Below are 27796 nucleotides of genomic sequence, written 5' to 3'. Positions count from 1 at the left end.
TAGTCTTTCTACTAAGTTTGTACTGACAATCAATGTAAATTGATATAAACGGAGATTGTAAAATGTACTAAAATGTATATTTTTGAAGCAAACCTTAGCATTTTGCCAGTTTGAGGCTATTTTATTGAAAGCGTTCTCCTAAAATGGAATGAGAATGTTTTTCTGAAGCAATTGCATGCAGCTTTGATGCTTGTTAAAGCATTTTTTCCCCAATTTTTCCTCAGGGTTTTAGAACAATATTCATCTTTTTTATACGATATGTGATACTTGCTGGCTGAAATCATATCAGCACTCCAATACAAAACCACACGCCAAACAACTAGCCTCAGATTTTTTGCCAAGATAAGTAAAGTCTGTAAAAAATGTAAACAAATTTGTGATTTTTTTTGTTTGCTGAAGCATAAATATTCTATCAAGAAGGCTGAGAAAATGTAGTAAGTTGCAAGTTTTTATATTTATTAAAAGTTAACACTATTGCTCAATTCAAGTAGAAAAAAAAAACAAATAAAAAACATTTTTCACATACATGTTTGTTTGAGCACAAATGGTGAAATCCAATATGGCAGAACGTAACAGTCAAATCTATACAATCCGGATGATGAAAATTGTTCCAATGACAGGCTGAAAACGGGTCTTTAGCGGACAAATTAAACTCAACACAACATTCAGCACTGCAAACATCAACATCGGAACAATGTTCCTGGTCACGGCACCATTTGTTTTTGAATCTTTTTACCTCAGTTCGGAAAAAAAGGAATCTTCTAAAATAAATTCTTTAATAGTGTCATGCCTAAAAAACAAAAACTAATCATTCTAATGACAAATTGGCACAACAAAAATGGGGGAGGGTGGGGGGAGGATGAGAGGGGTTGAGTAGTTTGGCCTTTGGTGCCTTGGTGGCTGACTAAAATACGCAAAGGTTGTTGTTGTTGTTTTTTTTCGACCGGCGGATGGAAAAGCGCGCACCGTACCGCCCCGCGTAGCGGTATCCGTTCGAGTGCACCAAACCATGCGCACCATGTGTGTGTGTGTGTGTGTGTGTGTGTGTATGTGCAGGCTTGTGCGTGCGATCGTGGGGCCGTCGGGCAAGTGCGCCACGGTGTAGCGTGTCAGTTCACCGATGCCAACAGCACGCAGCGGGAGTTCGAACGGCGTCGGTCGTCCGCCGTTGTCTGTGGAGTCCGCGATAACCGCGTCCGCCCGCGTCGGCCCACCCCAAACCCTCCCCCCCGGATTCTAGCTTTATCACACTATATCCCTTCCCTTCCTGCCACCCTTTCCTCCTTTTTCTCCCGTTTTTTTTTTCTTTCATCCCATTTCCATCGTTTTCTTCTTCGCTGTGCGCGTTTGTTTTCCCGCCAAAACATCCCGCCGAATGGCTGGCAAATGTGAAGGTGTTCGGTGTGTGTGTGTGTGTTTAGTTTAGAAGTTAGTGAAAAGCTGTTCGTGTGTGTGTGTATGTTAATCAAGCGAAGCAAGAGCGCTAAATAGTGTGTTGAATTTACCAAATCTCATCCACTCTAAACTACACCATTCAATGAACCCGCGACCCAACAACCAACCTTCCCGCGACCCAACGGACCCACACGAATTAGTGAAATTAGTCCGCCTGGGACTCCACTGCTCCAACTTCAGTTCGAATTTCTACACCTACTCAGCAGGGAATAACGTCCCTCTCGCCCGTGGTGGTTACGTTAGCGTGCAGTCTGCGGCGTGGTGTGGCGTACACAAGGACTTCGGTAACTTTGTTGCTTAGACTCTGCGTCTCTGTGTCGCCGTTTTGTTGCTACTAGCTGAAAAGCTGCTGCTGCTGCTGCTGCTGCCGTGTGATATCATGGGTGAAGAATTTTGATTCCCCCAGCGCGCCGCCTCGTGTGTCCTTGTTGGGACGGGTGGGGTGCACTTATTTGGCAACCTTCACCCCCCTCCCCCTCCCCCCCCCTACCCTCCTGCGCTTTATCGCACGCCCATATCGATCCGGGGTAGCGGGGTGGTAAACGTCACGATTCGGTCGTCACCTAATACGCCGCGCCAAGTGCACACGGAACGGAGACTTCTTCATTTGGCATGTGACATGCCGATGGTCAAGGGACTCGACGCGACGCGGCTGAGTGCAAAGGCAGGGTACACCGTGGTTTAGGCCCTTGCGTATGCAAATCGCGTATCAAAAAGCCATCCCAGCCCCACAACTCTCCTATAACCGTCCATGTTTGTGCAGGGCGTTGTCTCTGTACCTGACGGGGTCGCGGGGGTGTGGCGGGGGGACGTGCAATGTTTGAAGTGTTTTTTTTTTGTTGTTGTTGTTGAGCTACGCTCGAAGAAGAAGACACTCACTCACCGGGCCGGACCGGGTGTTTCCGGGATGGAAGGCGAAGAGGGTTCGTCGCCTACTCTTCAATAGACGCGACGACCCGCTAGAAACTGAGTGACCACTTCCGGTAAAAGCTAGCATTAATCGCAAACAGAGGTAGACGAAGCACACAAGAAGAAGAAGTAGAAAATTAAGAAGAAGAAGAAGAAGATGAAGAAGAAGAAGAAGAAGAAGAAAAAGAAGAAGTCTCGCGCGTTTTTTTCTTCTTTGCCCGGCAGTCTGTGTGTAGGGCTGTAGGTCACACCCACCCACTCCGGCATGCATGCGTGAAGGTGTCGATTTCGAAAAATTATATCACGGACTACTACCCGCCCCTCCCCTCCCCTCCCCTTCACATTTGCTTCTCGATTCGGGTTCCCCCGCCCCCGTATCGATCGAAAGTGAAAAGTGGTTCGATCCCACTGTGTGCACTGGGGTGCGCTATGTGTCCATGTAGTGCGCTCTCTCTCTCTCTCTCTCTCTCTCTCTCTCGCTCTTTCCCTCTTGCTCGCCAAAAGTTTTCCCTTGCTGCGCTGTGAACTTTGATCTTCGGTTCGGCGGAGGCGCTTTTCCAAACGATTTTTCTCTGCTGCGTATGTGTGCGTGTGTGTGAGAGAGCTTTTTTGTGCACCGGAGAGGGGGTTCGTGTCTTGTTCGTGCAAAGTCAATATTATTACCCCTTCTTTGGTGGATCTTTTTTTGCTTTGTTTGATTTTTTTTTGTCTACCGTTACTGTTTTGCGATCGAAGAAAAACGGTTGCTTCTTCTCCTCCCCTGCACCGCTCATTTCTCCCTTCCACCCTGCATCCATTTAACCATGCTCCGCTCACTTGCCACACTGCTGCGCAAGGGAGGACCTTGGGACACGAGCGCACGAACGCGCACCGATGCTTGAAGGCGATTTTCGACATCTCAACCCCCCCGCGGGTTTTTTTGCAGCAATCGGCGCAATCCAACGCCCACATGGCCCCGACAGCAGCTCCGTGCAGGGCTTGCTTTCTCGGGGGGTGGTCCCTATTGGCGGGAGAACCGCAACAACAACAAAATAAACTGCATTAAACATGTAAACAAAAAGGGTTTGATCGTCCGGACGGATCGGCGAGAATCTGCCACGGTCATAACTTGATGTTTTTGCACGGCAAAATAAACATAGAATCGCTAGACAGACATGCGTTTTAGGCGGTCAAGATTTTGGCTAGATTGATGCAAAGAAAACGATACTTTCGCTTCCGAGAGCGCACGAGTCGATGCTTTACACTACCATTGAGAGCACATCCGAGCATTGATCAAGCGGCATTTTATTATCGCTTGTGAACGATATCTCCACAGAAACAAAGAGATATTCAACCTCGTTTGGAATGCAGCTCCGAGCATTGATCGAGCAGCATTTTATTATCGTTAGCAACTGGAGGTTAGGAGCTGCCATATGGTACGATCGCTAAATCCATCCCCATCCAGCCGCTGGGCAGCCAGGCAGGCAATTAATTGTTCCATCCCGATTGTCGCGTCTTGTAAACAAACTTACCAGGTTTTACAGCCCTCCAATAAAACGCACGGAAAGCCGGTATCGTTCCATTCCAGCCGATGCCGAACATAGGCGCCCGTACGACAGCATATGTTTCCAAGTGTAAACAATGCTGTATAGCCATTTTTGTTGGTCGGTTGGTACAGCTTCCCTCTTTTTTCCTAGTCTATTTTTGCAAAAAAAAAAAACCACCCTGTGGCTTGGCCACCGCGTGTTTATTTACAATAGTGTATACGACACCCCCTAGCAACTGCCTCCACCCCTCCAATCAACTCCCCTCAGTGCTCTGTTACGCGTGCTGTATGCACTTGTGCATATGCATATACAGCACGAAAGTAGAACTGGCAAAGGAAGAGGGAACAAAATGCGCTCAAAAAACAAATCATCAACATTTGAAGCTTCCTCAACCCTCGCTCGAAACGGGAATGTGCTTGGGTGGGTGGCGGCAGTGCCGAAGATTGAGCGTTCCATCAATTTTGTGCTGCCCCGCGCCTATGATGCGCAATCCATCGACACGCGGCACCGTGACGATCCGCACCATCGGGAAAGAGTCGTGTAGCGCAAGCGGTAGCAAACCAAAACAAAAAGACACTCTCGCACACAAATAATATTGCAACGTGCTCTGGCGGCCCCGTTGCCCACCGAACCCTGTCCAATGCATTTCGCCAACCTTTCCGATGGACGCACACACCAAAACAAAAACATTGGAAAAGCGATTAAAACAAAAAGCTATTATGGTACCAGCTTGAGCGCACGCGCTCTTCCCTTTTTTGTCGCTTCCTGGATCTTGGAGATGTTCGGCATCTTGGGGATGGTTTCCAACCCCTTCACGACGATTTGCAGTTCGTGTGGTGTACGGGGTTTGCAAGACGATATGATCACCTGTTGGTGACTTCCCCTGATGGGTGACGATAAGCCTGTATCATGACGCATCGAAACACTTGCGCCGTAGAGCTCCCATAAACAATGCTTGTCATGGCTGTGGCCCACAAAGACACGCGCACACATACATTTGCGCACGCCTGTGCGGTAGTGGGTGATGCTAGTAGTGCTGTAAAAATAGTGTCACAAAATACCCAGTCGATCGAACGGCACACAAAAAAAAACAAAGCGGAGGATGTTTTGTAGGGCCACACTATTGGCCCTAAACTGAATACCAAAAGCTAAAATGAGTCAACATCATTTCAATATCCTCAAGATCCTTCTTATCTGTTGTGATGTTGTTGAGAATGTGAGATTCTTCTTATCTGTTGTGATGTTTCGTGACTCTGGGAAGTAGACAGCAGCCATTCGATGCATTTACATCGTTATCATGTGTACACTTGTGCGTAATTTGAACCAATGATTGAAGGCCGATCCGAATTAGACGAAAGTGCGAATCTATGCGCATTCAGATTGGCAGGCACGTAGAAATTCGACCGAACAAGTTAGCAGATACGGATGGAGTGAGAGGACGGAGAGGACAGAGAAAGCACATAGAAATAGTGCTGTCTCACACATTCTAGAGCTGAATGCGCATGAGTACCATGATGGTACAACTTAGAAGATAGAGCAAGACAGATGAGCGGTTTTGTTCTTGCTAGGTCCTAATTCAGGCAGTGATGGTTCATTCCTGTTCTGAAGTTAACCGAAGCAACATCTTGAAGCTTAGTGTTCATAGTGTACGGAGTTAAAGTTATTGCAAGTGTATTTTTTTTTGTCGAATTTTGAAGTTGAATTACTATTAGTTGGAGAGTTTGAAGTTGTCTCCAGACATTTGAGTTCGGTTCGACTGGATTTTAGTGTACTACCAGCTGAATGTTTGTTTGAAGTAGAGTAACTGAATCAGTGTCCAGCTCCCAGACGTTGGACAGCCGGACATTGGTGTTGGATCATAAAAACCTGAGGACTGGGATTTTGTGTGAATTCAGCGCGCCTTTTTTGCCTATAGTGTAATACCTTTGGTGCTTGACATCCGAACCAGGAGTTTCGTCAGATATTTTCACTACCAATCAAAAAATAGAACAAAGAAGCAACTGGGTGTCAACATCAAAAACATCACTCAGCGTCATTTCATTTCAAGATCATCAAGATCCTTCTTTTTTGTGATGTTGTGTGCACCTGGGAAGTTTGTTACCGTCATTCGATGCTTTTGAATCTTTATCATGCAGGAATGCACTTGTGTGTAATCTGAATTTGTGTTTGAAGGTCGATCAGTTTGGACGAAAGTGCGCACATAGATTGGCATACACGCGGAAATTCGATCGAACTAGTTAGCAGATACGGATGCAGTGAGACAACGGAGGGTGAGAGAAATTGTGTAGATATAGTGCTGTCTCAGACATTCTAAGCTGAGTTCGCATGAGTACCATCATGGTACGACTTTGAAGATAGAGCAAGACAGATGAGCGGTTTTGTTCTTGCTAGGTCCTAATTAAGGCAGTGATAATTCATGCCTGTTCTGACGTTAGCCGAAGTCTCAACTTTAAACTTAGTATTCCTAGTGTGCGACTTTAAAGTTATTGGAAGTGTTGTTTCGAATAGCGAAGTTGAACTACTATTAGTTGGAGAGTTCAAAGCTGTCCAGACATTTAAGTTTGGTCCGATTGGATTTTAGTGTACGGTCGGCTGGGGTTTTTAATTGAAGTAGAGTAACTGAATCAGTACCCAGCTTCCAGATGTTGGAGTTCCCAGCTGGACATTAGAGTTGGATCATAAAAACCTGAGGACTGGGATTTTGTGTGAATTCAGTGCACCTTTTTTGCCAGTAGTGTAATACTTTTGGCACTTGACATCCGAACCAGGAGTTTCTTCAGATATTTTCAAAATCAATCCAAAAAGTAGTGTCAGCAAACAACTAATCGTTCCAACACAAAAAATAAACGACGCATTTGTGCAAACAAAGAAGCTACTGGGTGCCAACATCAAAAACATCACTCAGCGTCATTTCATTTCAAGATCATGAACATCCTTTTTTGTGCTGTGATTCTGTGCACCTGGGCAGTTTGTCACCGTCATTCGATGCTTTTGAATCGTTATCATGCAGGAATGCACTTGTGTGTAATCTGAATTTATGTTTGAAGGTCTATCCGTTTGGACGAAAGTGCGCTATGCGCACTCAGATTGGCATGCACGCAGATCAAGTTAGTAGATACGGATGCAGTGAGACGACGGAGGGTGAGAGAAAGCATATAGAAATAGTGCTGTCTCACACGTGCTAAGCTGAGTGTGTATGAGTGCACTGATGATACGGCATAGAAGTTAGAGCGAGAAAGCTGAGCGGTTTTGTTCTAGCTAGGTCCTATTTCAGCCAGTGATGGTTCATTCCTGTTCTGACGTTTACTGAAGTAACATCTTGAAGCTTAGTGTTTCTAGTGTGTAGCATTAAAGCTATTGGAAGTGTTGTTTCGAATATTGAAGTTGAATTACTATTAGTTAGAGAGTTCGAAGTTGTCTCCAGGTCTTTGAGTTCGATTTCATTGGATTCTAGTGTACTGTCAGCTGTATGGTTGTTTGAATTGGAATAATTAAATCAGTGCCAAACTTCCAGACGTTGGAAACACAGGCATTGGAGTTGGATTTTGAAAACCTGAGGATTGGTATTTTGTGAGAATACATTTTTGTGCCAGTTTTACTAATTCTTTAGGACTTTGCTTCCAAACTAGGAATTTCTTCAGATATTTCCCCAACAATCGAACGCAAATTCCTTCTGCAAGTGCTCTAGTGTATAAGTGTTTGTCGCAATATCACGCTGGTGCGCTGAACATCTTAGTGCAGTAAATCCGACTTTTTGAAGAGTTTGGTTGGTCGGTGTTGGGTGACGTCGTGTTACAAATTTAGTCGTCTGCGCCGGCTAGAATGAACCAGCTCAATGTAAATTCTACCTACCATCACCACCACCATCACCACCATCACCATCTTCCTCCGCTTCATTATCTGCCGAGTCAAGACCACCAACAGCTAGTGGTGCAGCACAGTCAGCAGCAGCAGCAGTGGGCCGGTGTGCGCGGTCGGCTGTCGTACTACAGCGAGAACGAGCTGGCGGAACGGCGACCCTCCAACGCGGCCTCGCGGCAGCCGCGCAGCCGGGCCGGTTCGGCCGGGCCCACGCCGAGCGGAGCGAACGGCGCTGCCGCACCGGAGGGACCGGCGGGTGGCACCGGCAGCAGTACCCCCGGTCATGGTGGGGCCCGCCTGCTCAACTGGATGCGCAATGCGCCCGGTCTGCGGAAGTTGCGTCTGCGCCGCTGGAACTCAACTGGCTCGTGGGTCAATATCGTTCGATTGTTTTCATTTCTGTTTCGTTACCACTGCTAGATGAGTCATCGTTTACATCCCTTCAAACGGGACCGAAGAACCTCACACCCACTGCAAGTGTACTAATGCTCTGTGGTGCTTTTCCCACCTTCGCTTTCTTTCTTCCCTTTCTACAGAGCCCGGAACCATGCGGTACGATCGATCTGACCAACTTCCACGTCACCGAGGGCAACTACACGAAGCGCAAGAATGTGTTCAAGCTGACCACGGCCGCCGGTTCGTACTGTCCGCTGGAGGCGGCCGCTGCGGCCGGCTTCGGCGGCCACGCCGAGGTCCATCGCACCCAGTCCGCCTCCGGGCTGGCGACGGTGGGCGGCAGCGGCCCGGGCAGCAGCACCTGTGCGTCGTCCGTACGTAGCGCGTCCACTGCCGGGCTGCCCGGGTCGGAGCGGGAGCTGCTGCTGCAGGCGGACAGCCACGGCGACATGGAGGGATGGATGGAGTCGCTGCGGCTCGTGTGCGGTAGCACCGGCCAGCTTCACAGTCCGGTAAGTGGGGTTAGGAAGAGGTTTCTTTTTTTGTTGGTTTAATGTCACAGTCGTTTTTTGGACGCTTAGTAACATTGTGAACTTGTGAGTCATTTTGTCTCGCCCAGTGGTGGGTTATACCTACTGCCTACTACGCACATGTTATTGGATCGGTTCAACTGTTACAGTGCGCTGCGAAATTTTAGCCTCACTCACATTTTATTATCGAAATCTTTGCTCCATTCTATGCTTTAAATCCAATCTGTGCATTGTGATAGTGTACTTGCTTTGATACCGAAAGTCATTCTAAAAAATTATTGGAAAAACATAAAAAAAAAACAATGTTTGGCTCTTAGGCATCAATTTTGGACATTGCGCATCAATTTTTTTGACTCTAACGCACCTATTATTGATTGGAAGTCAATATCTTCTTACTCTTCTTGAAGAAATTATGATAAATTTATAAGATATTTGAGGCGACAGCTGTAACATTGAATTACAAAAATATTTAAAAAATCTGTTATTTGATTGCTTTTTGTGTGAAATAGCTACACCTGAGCTACAACATTTTCTAAGTCACTTTCGTATGTAAACATTGTTATTCACCGCATGCAAGATGTCAATCCACATCAATCTGACATTTCATTTCCATCACAATAATTTTTCATTTCTACAGCATGATTTTCAACACGGCTCAATCAAGATTGAGTTTGACAGTTCTTTGTTATGTGTTGAAAATCATGTGTTGAGACTGAAAATTCATTGTGAAACAAATTAACTGTTGCAACTGTTGGGAAACATCTTGGATGCGGCGAATAATTATGTGCACATTTGAAACTGACTTGGAAAACCCTGTAATTTCGGAACACACTGTATCAAACATAACGTTAACAGTTGAAAAAACTAAAGCGATTGACTTGTAGTTGAAAATTGATGCCTTAGAGAACAATATTGATGCACACTGTCCAAAAATGGATGCCTTCGAGGCAAACATTATGGCGCGCTTTAAAAACTTGATGCACCAGAGACAAAAATACCTGAGTTAGAGTCCAAATAGAGCGGCAACTGTCTGTAAAAGCTAGTCGAAAATGAGTCCTTAGGGGTTGGCAGTGGAACACATTGTGCTCGGTATTTATTTTTAAAAAAATTGTAAAATTGTGAAGCTCTCATTTTGGAACGCACTGTTTATCGCCCGCAGCCAATAAACAGTTTGCACTTTGTTTGGACGTATCCAAAAGCCCGAATACTGCTGGCCCAGGCGGGTCCAGGAAGACCTAGGGCAGGTATGACGTCAAGGTGTCCATAAGGTCTGTCCGCAGCACAGTTAACCGGCACACCATCTCGCTGTGAGTGTGTGTGTGTGTGTGTGGGCTGCACGGAGACCTATAAGGGGTGCAATGGTTTCTCCCCCGTTGACCACGGCTCTTATCAGTGTTGTCACCGCAGGGCGGGTTTTGGCGAAACCGCCTCCACACACCCAAACGCCACACGATAACGAGAGCCTCCCGATAACGAGCGGCGTGTGTGAGTGTGCGGTAGGCGCGTGTGATAAAGTACTCGAGAGTCGCGCTTTTCGCACTTGAAGCGGATGCGCTACCTGTCGCGTCGCAGTTATGTCCAGTGACTCTCCGGTCCATCGATGGACCTCATCCTGACGGCGCCCATCATCCGGCAGTACTTCCCGCGGGCCTGGGACGTGGCGTACGCGTACACCAGCGTCCAGCAGCGGATGGGCGAGCTGGTGCTGCTGGCAGTGTGGCGAACCCGAGTGCGACAGAGCTATCCTATCAACATCCAAGGGTACTATCACGATGTGTCTAATGTGGTTCTTTCGCTCTCTCTCTCTCTTTGTAGGACTATCTGAGCGGACGTGGAGGGCAACAGGCCGAGCCGCAGCGCATCGCAGCCCAAACGAGCGTGCAGGTGCAGGGCGGAAGCGTGGGCGGCTCAAACAGTGGCGACGACTACTCGCCCGTGCTGCCGGCCAAGTCGCAGCGCAAGTATGCGCTCGGGTCACGCTCCCCGTCCGGCCAGTCGCCGGTCACCAAGAGCCGCAAGACGCCGCAGGCTGGCTGCAGCTCGCCGACCGACAGTGCCGACCAGTCGATCGCGTCCACCTCCAATCAACCGGCGTACCATCAACCGCCCCACCACTACCAACAGCAGCAGCAGCAGCAGCACCACCATCACCATCATCACGGCGCGAAGGATAGCTCGGATCGGGAGAGCGGCTCGCCCAAGTCGAAAACCTGGAAGGGCATCATGGCGGCCAAGTTCCGCAAGATGCAGTGGCAGCCGGCGGCCGCCGACCTGCCGGACAACGCGCCGACCGGCCTGCCGCTCGAGCTGTGCCCGGTGTCGAGCCGCAACCGGTTCCTGCCGCTGGTGGTGGAGAAGTGCATCAGCGTGGTCGAGTCGAAGGGGCTGCTGGTGGTGGGCATCTATCGCATCCCGGGCAACACGGCCGCGATCGCCGCCCTGACCGAGACGATCAACCGCGGGCTGGACGAGGTGGCGCTGAACGATCCGCGCTGGGACGACGTGAACGTCGTGTCGTCGCTGCTGAAGGCGTTCTTTCGCAACCTGCCCCAGCCGGTGCTGCCGGACGCGATGTACCGCGGCTTCATCAGCGCGGACCAGCAGAGCGGCCAGCGGCGCCTGATCGCGCTGCGCCAGATGCTCGAGCGCATACCGCGCATGAACTACGAGACGCTCAAGTACCTGATGCGCCACCTGGTGCTGGTGACCGCGCACAGCGAGGCGAACCTGATGGATCCGCGCAACCTGGCGATCGTGTTCGGCCCGTCGGTCGTCCGGTGCACCAGCGACTCGATCCAGTCGGCCGTCATGGACATGCGCCACCAGTGCCAGATCATCGAAGTGCTCATCATCTACGTAAATATGGAACTGAAACCCCCCGTCCTGCCACCCGTGCAGTAATCGTCTAACGCGGCGCCGCTTTTCTCTTTCCAGTACGCCTACTTTTTCGAGGAAGGGCTGCTGCCGAGCGCGGAGGAAGCGCAAAGTGCGGCCGGCTCGGAGGCCGACGCTGGGCCGGGCGCCTCGCTGCTGCTGGAGAATGCCGGTAGAATCGAGCGTAAGTGTCTGCTCCTGCGCGCCCTGCTGCGCCTGCTCCACGTGCGCATACACTGGAAGCGCTCCGGATCGTACGACGTGAAGCCGCAGTAGCTGCTTCCGCAGTCTCGCATCTTGGACCATATACATCCTTCATTTTTACACACTTCACATATACATATATATAGCGTTACGCAACAAATGGCGCTACAGCGTATTGCAACAGAGTGCGCCACCGCGTGGCACATTCACAGGAAATGCGTTCCTTTGTAGTATTAAAAGCGCCGCACGCGCTTATGCGAATCTCGCTCTCTCTCTCTCTCCCTTCTTGCCAAGTATCGTGGCTCTACCACGCTCTCTTATTACGCAATTGTAGTATCTATACACACACACAGCACTGTGTCATGCAAAGTTTCGTGTGCCATCTATATATTTATTTGCCACAGCAAACACCCAAAAAGTAATTCAAATGCCACGACAAAATCGATCAGAAGGAGCAAACAGAACACCAAATCCGTTAGTACAAATAGCGCAAATAGGTTAGCCATTAGGCCCAAAGGTCCTAGAAAACGTTTTTTTTTTTTAGAAAAATTGACCGTACAATCGAAATGTATCGAAAATCCACAACAAAAGGCATGCGTGCAAGAGTTGCGAGAAAGATTTAATTGCATCCCTTCCAGTGGTTTTGCAGATGTAGAGTAAAAGAGCGCACCACAACACCACAACATTGTAGCACTAAGATGGATTACAATCCCGTCGTTATATGCACTTTTTATCCCCCGTTTTTTTGCACTTTGAAAACAAAAGCACACGAGCTAAAAAAAAAAACAAAAAAAAAACTTTAGAAACAATCTGCACCACACAACCACCCCAATAAGGATGCGAAAAATGCCAATGCCCTGGAGTGCAAATAAAATGCGCCCGTAAGATGTGGCGGGTAGGAGCGCGCTGGTGGCTGGTGGGCGATTGAGAGCCTGTTTACTTCTTTACTTCGGCTTGCAACAGTTTAGTTGCCTGGACAAAAAAACAAAACCAAAACGAAATGGTTGCTGCTTCTATGCAGTGGAACCTTTGCGCCACCTTTTAGGTTGGTATTTTTTGTTTGTTTGTTTGTTTTTTTTTTTTTTTTTTGAGGATGCAAGGTAAGCTCTTACACAACGCATTCGCTACTTCGAATGGCAACGGTGTCCGGCAGTGGTGAAAGCTTTTTTGTGTTTGTTTATCCTTCACATCCCAACACCTTCCACAGCTAGCACTAACTAAACTCCTACTAACTGACCTTTCGCTCTAGTGAATCGTTTTTACAGGTACAGAATGAGCAATTTTACACGTGTTACATTTGTTGCATTTATGTATTACAGCCACTGAGGTCGGTTATTGTCAGAAACGTGGTAAAATAATCGCATTCTGAGCTATTCTACTTTGCTGCGACAAATTTACGCAAACTGCCACTGTCGCACACGATTTTTTTTTTATTATTTTTTTTTTATTGCATATCGCATCTGGAAACCCAACTGTCCCCAAGAGACGTCCCCGTTTGTCGATATTTGATTGGACTTTAAGCGATACTCGTTTGTGCCGGGAGGCGTCTTTTTGGGGTCTCTAGCTTTGGCATGATTTTAGGAAACGTACACTCGAAACATGGAGTAAGAATCCTTCTCAGTGACCCATTTTGAGCCCTTTGGCATTGCTCTCGTCGGTCAAAAGTGTGCGAAATTATAGGCTGTTGCGCATTTACAACGCCAACGCAAGTAACGCATTTGTGCTGGAATGTTCATGACTCGCCCCAGTTTTATCACTGGTATGCAATCGTTGTAGCTCCGCCCAACTCTCTTCACCTTTATTAAAAAACACAACAAAAAAAAACAAAACAAAAAAACAAAAAGGCTCATGCACCCCATTTGCCCCATTTTGCAGCGCTGCGGGATCCACCGAAGGAGAGCAGCTCCGGCTTTGTGGCCAACATCGTGCAGGCGGCGAACCGCAAGATACGCCGGACGGCGCAGCGCAAAAGCACCATGTCCTCGACCACTCCCGACACGCTCTCGCTCGACAGCACTACGGTAAGGAGGGAAGGCAGGGGCTCGACCGTCTCGTGGCCAGTTTATTAATTTGCTTCTTTCTTTTTTTTGTTGTTGCTAGTCGGCGGAATCGAGGGAGCAGTCGTCGCGCGTCATCCAGCGCGTCTACCAGGAGCAGGGCCCGCGGCCGGGCACGTCGCACGGTGGACCGGCGGCCGGGCCCGGCGGCTCCCAGCAAGCGCTCCAGACCGTGCCGGACGCCGGGGGGCCGATGGCAGTGCCGGTACCGCGCGGCACCCGCTCGGTCGGCAGCGCCGAGCCGGGCTGCGAGCCACCGACCGAGGACAGCCTGATGCAGCTGCACCACCATCACCATCACCATCACCACTACTACCACAGCAGCCGGCACCACAGCAGCCAGAGCAATGACGACGCGTCATCAGTATTAAACCGGTCGTCCGAGGACGACTCGAACGACAGTGCCTTCGCCGACAACGGTAAGCGCTGGGGCGGCGGCCCACCAACCGGACCGTACCTACCCCGCTGGTCTTAGTGGCGGACATCCACCAACAACACGCACACACGCACACACATACATATACTTTTCTATATTCGTTTTGCACCGAGTGTCCAAACTTCCCCCCTCCCGACATCCTGTTAAGCATAAGCTTGCCCCATCGTCTGGTCGTATGTCTCTCGCGTTCGCTCTGTAACCCTTCATCCCCTTCATTGGATTCCTTTGGGGAGCATCCCTGACCGTTCTACCATCACTCACACTCACACTCACACACACGCACATATGCGCAATTAAATGAAGCCAAGCGAGAAAGGAGACGATTTCCTTCCGGCACGATGCCACCCATCGAGCACTCGACCGATCCGAGCAGTCGCTTTTTGCACACACACACACAAAAAAAGCGATCCCTCCGCTACGTGATCCGCTGGCATCGAGGCATCGGGGTGGCTGTCGAACCCAATCAACCCACCACCACCACCACCAGCCGCAGCAAGCCGATGAAACATTGGCGAGGGCCACAGGTTGTGCCGGTAAACAAAACTAGACCAACCCGTTCGTGCATTCGTGTGCTGTTACTGCTGCTGTTGCTGTTGCTCCTTTTGCATATTAGGATTTATTCTTGTTTCTTTTTTTGTATTTAAATCTCTTGCTCAATTCCCACGCTTTGCTGGGAACATGCGCCTGGCCATATGTGCATGGTTTGCGCGAGCGCCATTCCACTAACGTTTCCTCGTCACATTTAGCTGCCTGGCCGAGCGCGCGACGCATGCAGTCTTTTTTTTTTTTCGTTGTTGTGTTTTGCTATTTTTGTCCTGACTTTGTTTCGATTCTGCTACAAACCTACGCTCGCTAACCGAAGCCGTGAGGCGACGACTAATAGTGCTAATCTAATTTCGTGTTTTTTTTTTAAACGAAGCGAATGATATTTCTTCAAAAAAGCTTGAACCGTTCAAGCAAGGCTGTGAATGTGCGTTGTGTTTGAACGTTTACTCACAGCACGAAATGGTTTTGAAACATTTGAAGCCCTTTGGGGGCTCATCCTAATGTGTCTAACTCCATTTTTTGCCCTCTCTTTTTCTTGCTCCATTAATCAAAATACTTACACAAACACTCACGACAATTTTAATACAAAAACACACATACATACAAGTCTTCCATTCCATCCTATTTCCTTAACCCTCCAATCAAACCTTTTCGCTTTTACACTGTTCGCAACAAATTACTACAACCACTACTACTACTACCACTACCACTGTCTACTACCGTTGATGCTTGTCCGTTGATTTTGATGCCCTCTATGTGTCGTTTGTTGTCTGTTTTTTTGTGTGTTCTTTCTCTCTCTCTTTCTCTCTCTCTCTCTCTCTTTCTCTCTCTTTTCCTCCCGTTTTTTTGTTTTGTTGTTTTGCTCCAACACTGACCTACTTGAGGCGTCGTTTGTAGGGCGCCAAAGGAGGTAGGAGTACCCGGCAGGCATGCAGATCGCGCTTTGCTAACGGTTTTTTTTGTTCTTATCTTCTCTCTCTCTCTTTCTCTCTCTTTATCTCCCGTTGCCTCCCTCCCCGCGGTGTTTCCCTCTTCACAGGATCGATGTCGCTGAAGACGGTGACGATCGCGCTGGACAACAAGCTGCGCTCGCTGCGCGACTCCTCGGTCGACTCCGACCGGGACCAGGCGCTGGAGAGTGAGAGTGGGGGCAGCGAGCAGCCCGGGTACGGCGGCGGGAGGCACCACTCGCTGCACCAGCAGTGGAGCCACATGGGGGGGCGCTCGCCCCGGCCGCTCACGCTCGGCGAAAACATCCCGTACGCGGACGAGTCGCCGGAGCGGCCGCTGATACAGGGCCGGTCCAAGCCGGCCCGCACTCTGCCGGCACCAGGTGCCGTCAACAACAACAACAACAATCATGAGGATGGTGGAGCTGTAGTGCCGCTGGCGGCGACCCCGGCCAAGCAGCAGCAGCTGAAGAAGGCGCTGACCGCCCACTCGCAGAAATCGATCGACAGTGGCGGCACGATCAACTCCAGCACCACCAACAGCTGCCTGACGCTGGTCAACGAGGCCGATGCGACGCTCGACGCCGGTGCTGGCGTTGGTGCCGGTGTGGACGGCCACGAGGAGGACGACGATGGGCAGCAGCAGCAGCCGGTACCGGCCGTCGTCGGCAAGGCGGGGCAACGCAACGCGTCGCTCAGCTCGGACGAAACGGACACCTCGACGACGAGCAATCCGCGCGAAAAGCTGACCGCGGCCACCTACCGCATCGACACGGAGAAGCTGAAAAAGATGAACCGCATCCTGACGCAGCTCGAGCGGAAGGCGAACAATCTCGAGCGCAAGTTCAACCTGAACCGGTCGCTCTCGCTCAACTACAAGTCGCCGAAGGCGGCCGACTGCTGCTGCACGCACCACGGCCTGCCGGCGACCTCCCACTCGTCCCAGGCCCCGCTGCCCCACTGCTGCCAGCATCAGCAGCAGCAGCAGCAGCAGCAACAGCAACAGCAGCAGCAGCACATTAGCAACAACCTTAACAACAACAACAGCACGAGCTGTCACAATCACAACGCTGGCACCACCATCGGCAGCCTTCGGTCTCGCTTCTCCCTCACCAAGGACGAAAAGACGGACAAAAACATTAACCGGCGGCGGCAGATCCACGACACCTGTGCGGTGCACCCGAGCGGCCCGACGCCCGCCGGCAACGACAGCAGCAGCTGCGGCGAGCAGCAACCGTGCGGCGGCGGCGGCGGCGGCCCCCAAATCATACTGACGCCGGCCGCACCGCCGCCGGCAGCGAGCGGCGGCGGGGGACGCCAGCGGCGCCACGTCGGGAGCCGCTCGATCCGGCGCCGGCACACCGTCGGCGGCACGCACGATTACTACGCGAACAAACTGAACGCCCAGCACCACCACCACCACCACCATCACCATCCGCACCGGGAGCACATCGCGGGGCCGGGTTGCTGCCCAGTGCCACAGAACTGAACCTCTTCTTGACGTCGGTGTCGGTGTGTGTGTGTGTGTGTGTGTGTGTGTGGTTTCCTGTGTTAGAACGTAGAATTGGAAAGATTTCGAACACCACCTGGTCTAGCAGCGTAAGGGTAATAGTAGTAGTAGTAGTAGTGTAGGGAATAGAGCACACACACACCTATATACAAAAGATAAGCCCACACCAACTTAACTCCCCGCTCCCCCGGAATTGTGCTTGGTTAAGTACTTTCATTGTGCAATGTTGGAGAAGATTTAAAAAAACAGGAGCGAAAAGAGAGAGAACAAGCGAGAGATGGTGACCACCAGTCCACATACGAAATGACGACGAAATTGTTTGTTTTCGAAGTTCGAAACGACTCGAGAAAGTAGCTGTAGTAGCAGTAGTAGTAGCAATAGTAGCAGTAGCAGCAACATAAGGAGAGGGAACAAGCGCGAACAGGCAAAGTGCATACGCATACAAATTATATACACCGTAGCTTTAAGGACTTGTAACGGTAGCATCTAAGGGCTGTAAAGCTGTAAAGAGAGCGTCAGAAGAAGAAGAAGAAGAAGGACCCGAACAATGCGCACTCATCCCAAGACACCAGACCCACAATTTTGCGAACCGAGCACACACACGCCGCATACACATACGTAGATACACTATAATTTGGCAGAAACCAAACCGTGTGGCGAGAAAACAGCATGATACACACAGCCGGTTGCAACGGTTGGCGAAATCAAAATTGTGATAATTATTGTGTAAAAAAAAAAAAGAAAAAAATTGAAAGCGACAAAAAACAAACTCCCCGCGCGTAGGCTTCAACACGAATTTGGATGGAACAAGATACAAAATTAGTAAGAGAGAAAGAGAGAGAGAAAGAGAGAGAAAGCATTGTGTAGCAGTTAGAAGCCCCCGGGAGGGGGTCCCATTTGTTATTGTTTTTTTTTATCTATTATTGCTATTATCTCTTTCGCCAGCCACCGTGCTTTTGTCTCTTTTTCCTATAAGAAAAGGTTTATTTTAATGCTTATGTTGTTGTTTTTTGGCTTCTTTTAAATCTGTTCGCCAAATTACACGTAACTGTAGATGTTTGTGTGTGCGTGTGTGCTTGTGTGTGCCGGTTTGTGTCGTGCGTTCGTGTGCATAGTGTATGTGCATCATATTTCCGATTATAGCTTTTCCCTTTTCGTTTCCAGTTTTCCCATTTGTTTTTGAATGTTTATACACACCATCCTCAAACCCCTCCATCAGCCCCACTTGACAAACAATTGCGTGTGTGTTGAAACTAATGACACTGTGTGCGTGTGTGTGTGTGTGTGTGTGTGTGTGTGCGTGCGATTTGTGTTAAGCAATGTGTCCTTTCTTTCCCCTGCAGTTGGTGTACGCCAATGCAACAATCAATCTGTCTATGTGTGCGTGTGTGTATGTGTGTACGTATTTATGTGTCTTTTTTTCAGTGTATCGATATGTGTTTTGTGTGCCGGTCTATGTGTCTATGTACAATGTAAACCACTTTTAAGGGTGGAGCAACCCAATTGCTTTACTATTAACTACTACTTTCTTGTTTTCATTTTTTTTACCATTTTTCCTCTTCTTCGTGCACTGTGGTGAAGCAAACACGAGAACAAGCCTGCTGAGAGCGAAACAAAGAACTGTAACTGTAAGCGTTTCGACTGAAACAAAGCAAAACACTCATTTAGCAAAGAAATGTAGCAAAGCAAACATTGAAAAGCGAGCTTGCGCACACCCAACCCCCGTTGCAGCGAGAACAAAAAGAAAGAAAAAAAAAGCAAAACAAACACACGAGAAACCCCGCAGTATTGGCACAGGAGCTTTTAGGGTATGCATTAGAGGCGGCGGGTAAAATGATTGGCTAATAGAGAGGAAGAAGAAAAAGAGATTTAAATTCGAGATTAGGATACGAACCCCGATGCTGGCTGCTAGCGAGCGAGCAAGCTTTCTTCGCTACACAACTACGCATCAACGATATGCCCGAAAGACGCCTGGGGGAAGGAGGTGGGGGGGGTCTGCCAAACATTATTGGCAAAACTGAATTATTGTTTTGTTTTGCTTTGTTTTTTCGGACAGAATTGGAAATCTGATTGGGGCTAGTGTAAGGTAACAAACAAACAAAAAAAAAAACGAGAATTATGCAGCAAACGAAACGAAATCAACAAACATGAAGCGGCATTCACACAGCGGATGAAGTGATATTAATTGCTAATAAAAATTAATAAAAAAAAAATTAAATAAAAAACACGGTGACACGATTTCAGTTTTCTGCCGCTTCGCGTAGCGAGCGTGTGTGTCAATATCACAGCATAGTTTGCTATACAGCAGGTGATCGCTAACTGAGAAGTTGAATTTGTGAGAAAAATTGCTTTTTTGTTCATAAAATTGCACATTTGCTAGGAATTTCGCTTCGTAAGATTCCGGAAGTTTCATGTTTTGACATTTATGTGTTTTTTAACTGAAAATCACTCCAATTAGCTAACTTCCAGTTAAAAAAAATAGCTCCAGTAAAACACATCCAGTTGGCGGTCACCTGCGGATGCTCACGGAAACGAAATAGCAGATCGACTAGCCAACGCAGGACGTAACAAAACCGGCCTGCAGTTCAAAGCGTATCTTTAAATTAAAACCTATTAGATTCAAACTATTTAATCCAACTGGTTAATCCAACTATTACCGGCTAAAGCAGGCCTAAGCCAACAACGTTGGTGGCTCTATTGTCTCAAATAAGAAGAAGCAAGAATTTCCGTCATAAATGGCCATTCACTGCACGTCTGATAAGGATGGGTAAGAAGCAGGTTATCTATTGAGCCCGAATCCTAAAACATCATTTGATGTACGCTAAATCTAAAGTTGAATAACAAAAAAAACTGATCTAATTATTGATGCAAGAATCGGGGTACGATCAACTGCAAGGAACTTTGAACTTTAAAGTGAAAGGTATTAGGAATAATGATCCTATGGCGGAAGCTCGACTACAGGGTCAGAGTTTAAAATCTGATGGGATTGATTCCTACTCGGATACATCAGCCAGAATGTAGAACTGACTATTCAATTGTGTCAATCTAATAAGCCTGTTTTTTTGGAAACCTGTAGAATAAGAAAAACAAAACAAACAATCTGGACTGCCAACATATTTGTGAAAATGATCCGAAGGTATATCCTCAAAGTAATGAACATAAAAAAAATCAAAATTCAAGACAACTATTTGGTGTGGGATCAAAAAATATTATTTTCTTTTTTTCTATTTTTAAAAGAACAGCATCCTTTCTCTCCAATCGGAAAGCTATTAGCTTGGACTAAAATGGAAAGTATCGTAAGGCATCATCCATAAATTACGTAACGCGAAAATTGTAAATTTGCGACCCCCTGTCCCCAATAATCTTGACCGGGTCATGGTACGTGCTGTTAAGTAGAAAGTATACTGTCCGATAGATCATCCATATACGTTCAGCTTGAGTTCAGAAAATTAAAAAAAAACTAATGCGTGGCTATCATTATGAAACGTTGTTTAAAAACCACAGAACAGATGCCATACTTACCACGGTTTACTAAGTCCTGTCTTTTATGTTTTTTTTTCTTCTAATAATTGGGAAAGTGTTTGGTTTCGGACGCTCTACACAATACTACCAAGCATTGCAGAACAGAATGAGAGATTTGGTTTGTTTTTTTTTTGTTTCCTTTTTTGTATGTTTGCAGTTTTTCAAATTTTTGGGAGGAAATAGATTCAGTGGGGGAAGGGGGTAGGGGTGTTGATTATTTCAGTTTTAGTTTTTTTTCTATTATTACAGATGTTTAGTTTTGCGTGTCTCTGTATGTGTGTGTGTGTGATTTTCTCTTTCTACTTTCCTACACACACACATTCACACAGACAATATGTAATGAGAGGAGGCGGGACAGGGAGATCACCTTTACGTTTCACGACATTTGTCTTGTGCGTTCTTCCTGTGTTTTTTTTTTTTTTTGTTCAAACAGCTTTTCCTCCCCTCCCATATTCACCGTTGGTGTATCCCTCTCTCTCTTTATATCGCTTTTTTCTATCATTTATGAATGTTTTGATTGGTTTTAGTTCACTACTCGTTGTTTTTCTCTCGTTTGCCTCCATGCATACGATTTGCACAGTTTGTTTGTGATTTTGCCGTACAAACTAACACTAAACTGTTTTCTGACACCCTTTCCCCACACGCTCCACCAGCTTCAACCGGGACGGCCAACGGGGTTTCCGCTTGGTTTAACACTTTTGAAAAATAGAAGCGGAAGTGAGGAATGGGTGGCGGAAGAGGGTGGAAGGGATGAAGAGAGAGAGCAGAGAGCATCACTACTGGTGTTGTGTTAGTGGTCTGGTATGTGTGTCTTTGTGTTTGTAATTATGTGTGTTGTGTGTTTGTGGTTCATTTAATATCACTAGCTTTAGACACTCACCGATCGTCCTCCCTCTGTCGATCGTGCTGTTTATCTCCCTTTTGACTAGTTTTGTTTTTGTTTAATGTTTTTTTTTCGCTCCTCTTTTGTCCGTTCTGTTTACTTTCTTTTCTTCCCCCTACTCTTCCTTATTTGCCTACTTCTTCTCCTCGAATTTTCATATTAGTTGTCCTCTTCGTTGTTTTGCTTTGTTACATTGAGTTTTTGTTTAGTTCAGTTTGATTTCATTCATCTGCGTCGGTTCGTTTATAATACGGCCCGTGTGTCGCCCCGTAAACGAACTTCAAAACGTTTGCGGATGCTCGACCCGCTCACAATTAGTCAATCGATCAATCCAATCTATTGCGGCGTTTGTTTGTTTGGTCCAGGCATTTCCGGTTCCGGTTTACAAAAAAAAAACTACCAAAATTTCACATCCGTTTTTACCAACGCAGCAGCTCACAGTTTTCTTTCTTTGAGTTTTGTTTTTGCTCATCGAAACAATTGTCCGTTTTTTTTTTTTTTGCTTGTTCTAATTTAAGTTTAAGTGTTTTTTTTGGTTTTTTTTGTTGTTTTAGTAAATTTTTCTTGTGTTTAGTAGTGCACACACGCACACGCAACATTTGATTATCCATCCGGTTTTTTTTGCCTTTCCCGTTCCCCCCCCCCCCCCCCCCCCCCCCCCCTTCACGAATCATTCAATTGGAGTGGAAACCTTTTTCGAGAGCAAAAAACAAAACAAAAACAACAACACCCACTGAATGCCACCCCGCCCCAAATCGCCTGCACGCATGCCTACGCTAATAATGACTTGAAATTACTTACACACACTCACACACGTACACAAAGTTGGTGTGTTTGTGTGTTTTTTGTCTCCCTATTTTTTTCTTCTTCTTTTCATTTCATCTTCTTGGTTCAACACATTCCTATACTTCAAATTTAGTAGTAGTAGTAGTAATAGTAGTAGTAGTAGTAGTAGTAGTACAACGATATTATAAGAAATGCTATTCCAACTAGAAACATGTTTAATTTGATTGTTTTTGTTGTCGTTTCGTTTTGGTAATGTAAAAATCATTTTCCCTCACCACTGCCAGAGAGAGAGAGAGAGAGCTAGGGATGGGGGAGAGTGTACAGAAATATCAAGCATTGTGTTAGTGTGTGTTGTGAGTGTATGTGTGTGTGTGTGTGTCGGGGTGGGGGGGTGGTTTGTATAATGTGTAGTATTTCTTTTGTAATTGTATGTTTGTGTATGTGTGTATGTGACTGTGCTGTCTAACACTCTCCCGCAGCGCAGTGCCCGTTTCAAGCAGCCCTTGTTTGTTTATTTTTTTCTTTTTCCTTTCTTTTGTATTTGCAAATATCCTACACAAATGGTGCGCACTGTTGCTGTTTCCAATCACCACCACAAAAAGGGGTTGACGATGAAATGAGACTGTGTGTGTGTGTGTGTGTGTGTGTGTGTGTGTGTGTGTGTGTGTGTGTGTGTGAGTGAGGCATTTACTTCCTTAGGTTTTTTTGTTTTGTTTGTTGCAAATCCTGCTCTACAAGGTTGGCTCTACGATATGAAACGGCTTGTTGAAAACACTGGCTACCAAGATATTTGCCGCTAGTTTTGCTTTTGTTTTTGTGTGTTTTTTTTTTGTCAGCCACTACCTCCCCCACGTGTGCCATTTGGTACGGTAACAATTGCCCCAACAAAAAGGACACAACGGTAAACCTTTGGACCAGCCGAATGCTGTTGCTTCTCCGTTCTTTTTTTTCCTCTTATTCTCTCTCTCTTTCTCTCTTCCTCTTATCTCTCTCTTTCTATCAATGTAAACTATTTTCCTCTGTTTTCCATTTCCTCCATTTTCACTCTTGCAAATTCAACCTCCCTAGCCTACACTCCCCACGTAGGCAACGCGCGTGGTCCACAGGAGTAAAAACCGTGATTAAAGTATTAGTGTGAGTGTGTGTGTGTGTGTTTTTGTTGTTGCTGTTGTTGTCGTGTGTGTTATAGAGGAGAAACAGAGCTACAGAGGAGTGGAGGAGAGCGAAATGTACTAAGCTACTAAGACAGCTAGTATCGCACAACAAGTGATTGTGTATGTGTGGGTGTGTCTGCAGATATACACTAGAGAGAGAAAGAATATCAAGTTCTTACTTCACTATTGGCAGTACATATCTTGTTTTTTTTTTCGCTGTATGATTTTTTGTTTGTTCTCTTTTTCTTCTCCTGTCTTCTTTTTTTTTCTTCTTCTGCTTCCTCTTTCCCTATGGGTGGCTGTGTTCATATGTGTACGTCAGAGTGTCATTGAGACAGATAGAGAACGTGTTTTTGAGTGTGTGTGTGTGTGTGTGTGTGTGTGTGTGTGTGTGTGTGATTACAGTGTGCGCTACACTGGTGTAGGTGGCGATGAATGCCACACCGGACCCACCACCCACAGGGCCTAGGGCTCTACCGTCGGGCTCTTACCCCCTAAAACCTTCCAAAGCTATTCTACAAGCTACAAAGTGTCGATAACTCCACCAAAATCGTGCCGTCGTGGCTCCGTCCGTCCAACAACTCTAGCGTCAAAAACCACTCTCGCGAGGAGGATGCGGGTGGAACACAATGGAGGACGCACCCAACCACAAGCACACTTAGTACACCCCCACGTCCGGTACTACTAGCGCTACTAGGAGATATGCTCCCGCCTATCCCTACCGTGGGCGTTCGACCTGCCCCGAGAGAGAGAGAGAGCCGTAACCGCCAATTCAAACCTTCATCTACCAACAGCTGTCAGACCGCGTCAAACCGCGCACCAAGCGACGAACCTCGGTGAGCGCTAGAGAACACTACGTCTTGAGCGCTTAGTGCTAAGAGGTGACTCCACGCGCGGCTCACTGTGCCGGCGACCAGTAGGGCGAGTCGAGCACCGCGAACGAGTCCGGCAGCAGCACGGCGTACTCCACCCCAACGTCTTCCTCCTCCTCCTCCTCCTCCTCCTGCTGCTGGTCGTCGGCGGGCATGGGTGTGGGTCGGCGGCACCGCCGGCCCGCACTGTCCGGCGGCGAGCCCGACCCGGTCGCTGCCGGTGACGTCATCTCGGCCGTGCCGCGCGCCCGATACCGCCGCTGGTAGTTGGCGCTGCGGCCGCGCGACCTCAGCCTGCGGATGCGCCGCTGCTGCATCGGCTGGTCCGGCTGACTGGCGGTGGCCGGGGGCTGCAGTGCGGCTGCCTGCTGCCCGCCCTCCTCCGAGTCATTTTCGCCCTCGTCGTCGCCCTCGTCGCCCAACCCGAAGGTCGTGCGACGCCGAACGCCGTCGTCCTCGTCCTCCTCTTCGTCTTCCTCCTCTTCGTCCTCCTCGTCCTCCTCCTCTGCCTCCTCCTGCGCGGTCTGCTTTCCCTGCGCCCGGCAGACACGAGCGGGTATGGTACGGGCCCTCCGCTCACCCCCGGTACCACCGGCTGGTGGTGGTGACAGATCCTGGTCCTGCGCAAACGAGTTACAACAAAAAGAGGAGGTCGTCCGGTGAATCGAGATCGACTCTTCCCACCCACCGCAACACCGCGCAGCAATGAAGGGGGCGCAACAATGAGGCGCGTGAGTGTGTATGTGTGTTTTATTTTGTTTTGGTTGTTGTTATTGTAAGTGATGCGTTGGAAGGATTTTCCGTTGCGTGAATCGGTGCCAGTGTGTTTAGGTGTGTGTGTGTGTGTGTGTGTACAAGGAGAGTGTGCGTTATAGCAATTTCAAAATTCCAATTCGCATACGTAGTGCCAGGTGAATGAAATCGTAGGAGCAGGAGAGAGAGAGAGAGAGAGCCAATTTGAAAATTGTACAATGGAGATGAAATGAGTGATAAATGGACAAACAAAAATGGGTAAAGTTATCACACACACACACACGCACGAAACAAAGCAAAGAAAAGAGAAAAAGAGAGAGAAAGAGAAAGAGAAAAGAGAAAGAGAAAACGTGTCCACAGGTAAGACAAATGTGACAGGAGGTGAGCGAATGGAAGGAGTATCAACGTGATACGTGGGATGATACGGAATGACGAAAGCACACGCTTGGGCAGGCGGCTCTGAGCGCACATCGCAAGGTAGGCTAAAGCATCGAGCAAGATACCGGAGACACAGCAAACGTTGCTGTACAATTCGATTCACAATTCACTGTGGCGTCGTTCAACCCTCAATTCGACACTGTTAACTCTATTCTGGTCTGGTAAGGAATGAATCTCCTATTGTCAAGTTTGAATCCAGCGTACTCGGGATTGTCTTGGGCTTTATTGTGTTAAAGGCTTTAAAGGAATTGTTTGCGTGTTATGTAAATAACAATAATTAGGTAAAATAACTTTTTTTTTAAATAATTTTTAAGCTACTCAAATACATTAGTTGTCGGCATTATACATGCAGGACCTACTCAGAGCAGTATATCTTCGACTATGCCTCTATAAAACATACATGTTTAGGGAATAGAAGAATACACCCTGCTCCACAAAGACAAATAAGAAGAAGAAGATAATGCATTGTCCAACAAGAATTACCAGGAAAGAAACAAACTTGTTAGTTGTTATGGGGCGCCTCACAATGGAGCCTCACATTTTCTAAGACAATCCCAATTACGCCCGACTTTTCTAATTTCATTGAAAATGGGTTTCGTTAACACGATACATTGCTACCAAATTGATCTGAAATGGCTTTGTTTGTTATTATTTATTTGTTATTAATTATTTTCACGTATGGTATCGTTCTTTCAATGGACCAATCTGAATGTAATAACATGCAATTCATGTGGTTTAGAAGTATAAAATAAGTAGTAAAACCGTACAGCAAAACGCTTTCCGTAGATTTAATCTGACGGAAAGCTGTTGGACAAAATCGGTCTTCGTTTGAGTCAGATGATGCAAATGTCCTTCGTTCAGTTAGAATTGTCAAATGAGAGACAATTCGATATGTCTCACACGAATCATATTATAAAATCAGTATTTTTGACACATTTTTGCTCTAACACCCGAGTCACATAATTGGTCCTATTATTTAGCAGACTAGAATATAACTGACCTGTGCCTAATTGAGGGTTTAAAACGCCAAAGTGAAACTTAACGAAAACCGATAACTAAACTGCAATGACAAATTGGCTATAACAATACTCTATTATTGACATCGAGGTATGCAATCTTAAATTCATATTTTCATATGAATTCATATATTTCACAAAGTCAATTTAAAGGAAGACCGACGGCGAATGCGATGAGCAGAACAGAACAGAATATTCGTTTCCAGTTTGCCATTGACCGTTGTTTTCTATTCCAAAGCATTTGAGCCTTTTCACACGCACGCAGTCCTGTAAGACCCGAGCGTGTTCGATGAGCGATCAGAGCACTGCCCAGCGGCGTGGCAAACGGGAGGGCAGGTTACACGGTAGCACAGCGATTGATAACGATGGATGCGATTGTGTGAGTAGATTGAGTAGATTGAGCTTCGGGTGATTACGGTTCGGGCGACCTGTTTCATGCGATCGTTGTGTGAGTGCGCGCTGGTGCTGTGAACGGAAAGGGTGAAGCACTCGGCGATGGTTTGATGAAATGGCGAATGGTGTTGGCTCTTCCCCCCCCCCCCCCCTGTCCTTGCTGCGTGCTTCCTCCAACCATTTCACCATTTCCAATTGCCCATTTCACCCAAGCGAATTGACCTATTTGGACCTACCGATTGTCGCAAACAAAAAACAGTAGGTAGTGGTGGTTAGTGGCGAGCAAACGAAAACAGTCTGAATCGTGTACTGTGAGAGGGAAGAGCGATAGCGAACACAATGGTATGGGCGCACTACTGAGCGAGAGCGAAAGATAAAGCAATAATGATTAAAATTTTGATTAACGCATGAAAACCAAACACGCACACACGAAACAATACATCCAAGCGATCCAATTTTTGACTGTTAGTAGTGTCCACTACTACACGCTCGAGCGTTATGAGCGAGGTTAGAAAAATGGGTTGATTTGTGTTTGTACTGGAAGGTAGAGTGATGCGCGTAGAAGTGTGAGAACAACGTGACGAACGGTTGGTGAACGAGCCGAAACCGAGCCGTCTTTCGTCAGTACAGCAACCATTGCCGGTGATCGCGGTACGCCGCAACGGTGATCGGACGCTGCTGAATCTCCCGAGCTGCTGTTGTGGAAAGGAAGTGTCGAGTGTGTT

General features: G+C 47.5%; 2 protein-coding genes across 6 annotated transcripts in view; both read left to right on the top strand.

Moving 5' to 3' along the window:
* The window catches only part of LOC120956520 (uncharacterized), a 91913-nt gene extending 72421 nt beyond the window's left edge, over nt 1–19492 (top strand). For all 5 annotated transcript variants that reach the window (XM_040378050.2, XM_040378058.2, XM_040378040.2 and 2 more), the window contains 6 exons: nt 8288–8659; nt 10493–11533; nt 11612–11735; nt 13631–13776; nt 13856–14231; nt 15834–19492. In XM_040378050.2, the coding sequence (XP_040233984.2) occupies nt 8288–8659; nt 10493–11533; nt 11612–11735; nt 13631–13776; nt 13856–14231; nt 15834–17233 (3459 nt within the window). In that variant the 3' untranslated portion in view covers nt 17234–19492. The remainder of the gene's footprint in view (nt 1–8287; nt 8660–10492; nt 11534–11611; nt 11736–13630; nt 13777–13855; nt 14232–15833) is intronic.
* The window catches only part of LOC120958277 (ephrin type-B receptor 4b), a 261361-nt gene that overhangs the window by 17605 nt on the left and 215960 nt on the right, over nt 1–27796 (top strand). The window lies entirely within an intron of this gene.

This window comes from Anopheles coluzzii, chromosome X (assembly GCF_943734685.1).
Source record: "Anopheles coluzzii chromosome X, AcolN3, whole genome shotgun sequence".
Taxonomy (NCBI): Eukaryota; Metazoa; Arthropoda; class Insecta; order Diptera; family Culicidae; genus Anopheles; species Anopheles coluzzii.
Note: the sequence above shows the minus strand (reverse complement) of the source record. Positions and strands in the feature narration are given on the sequence as shown.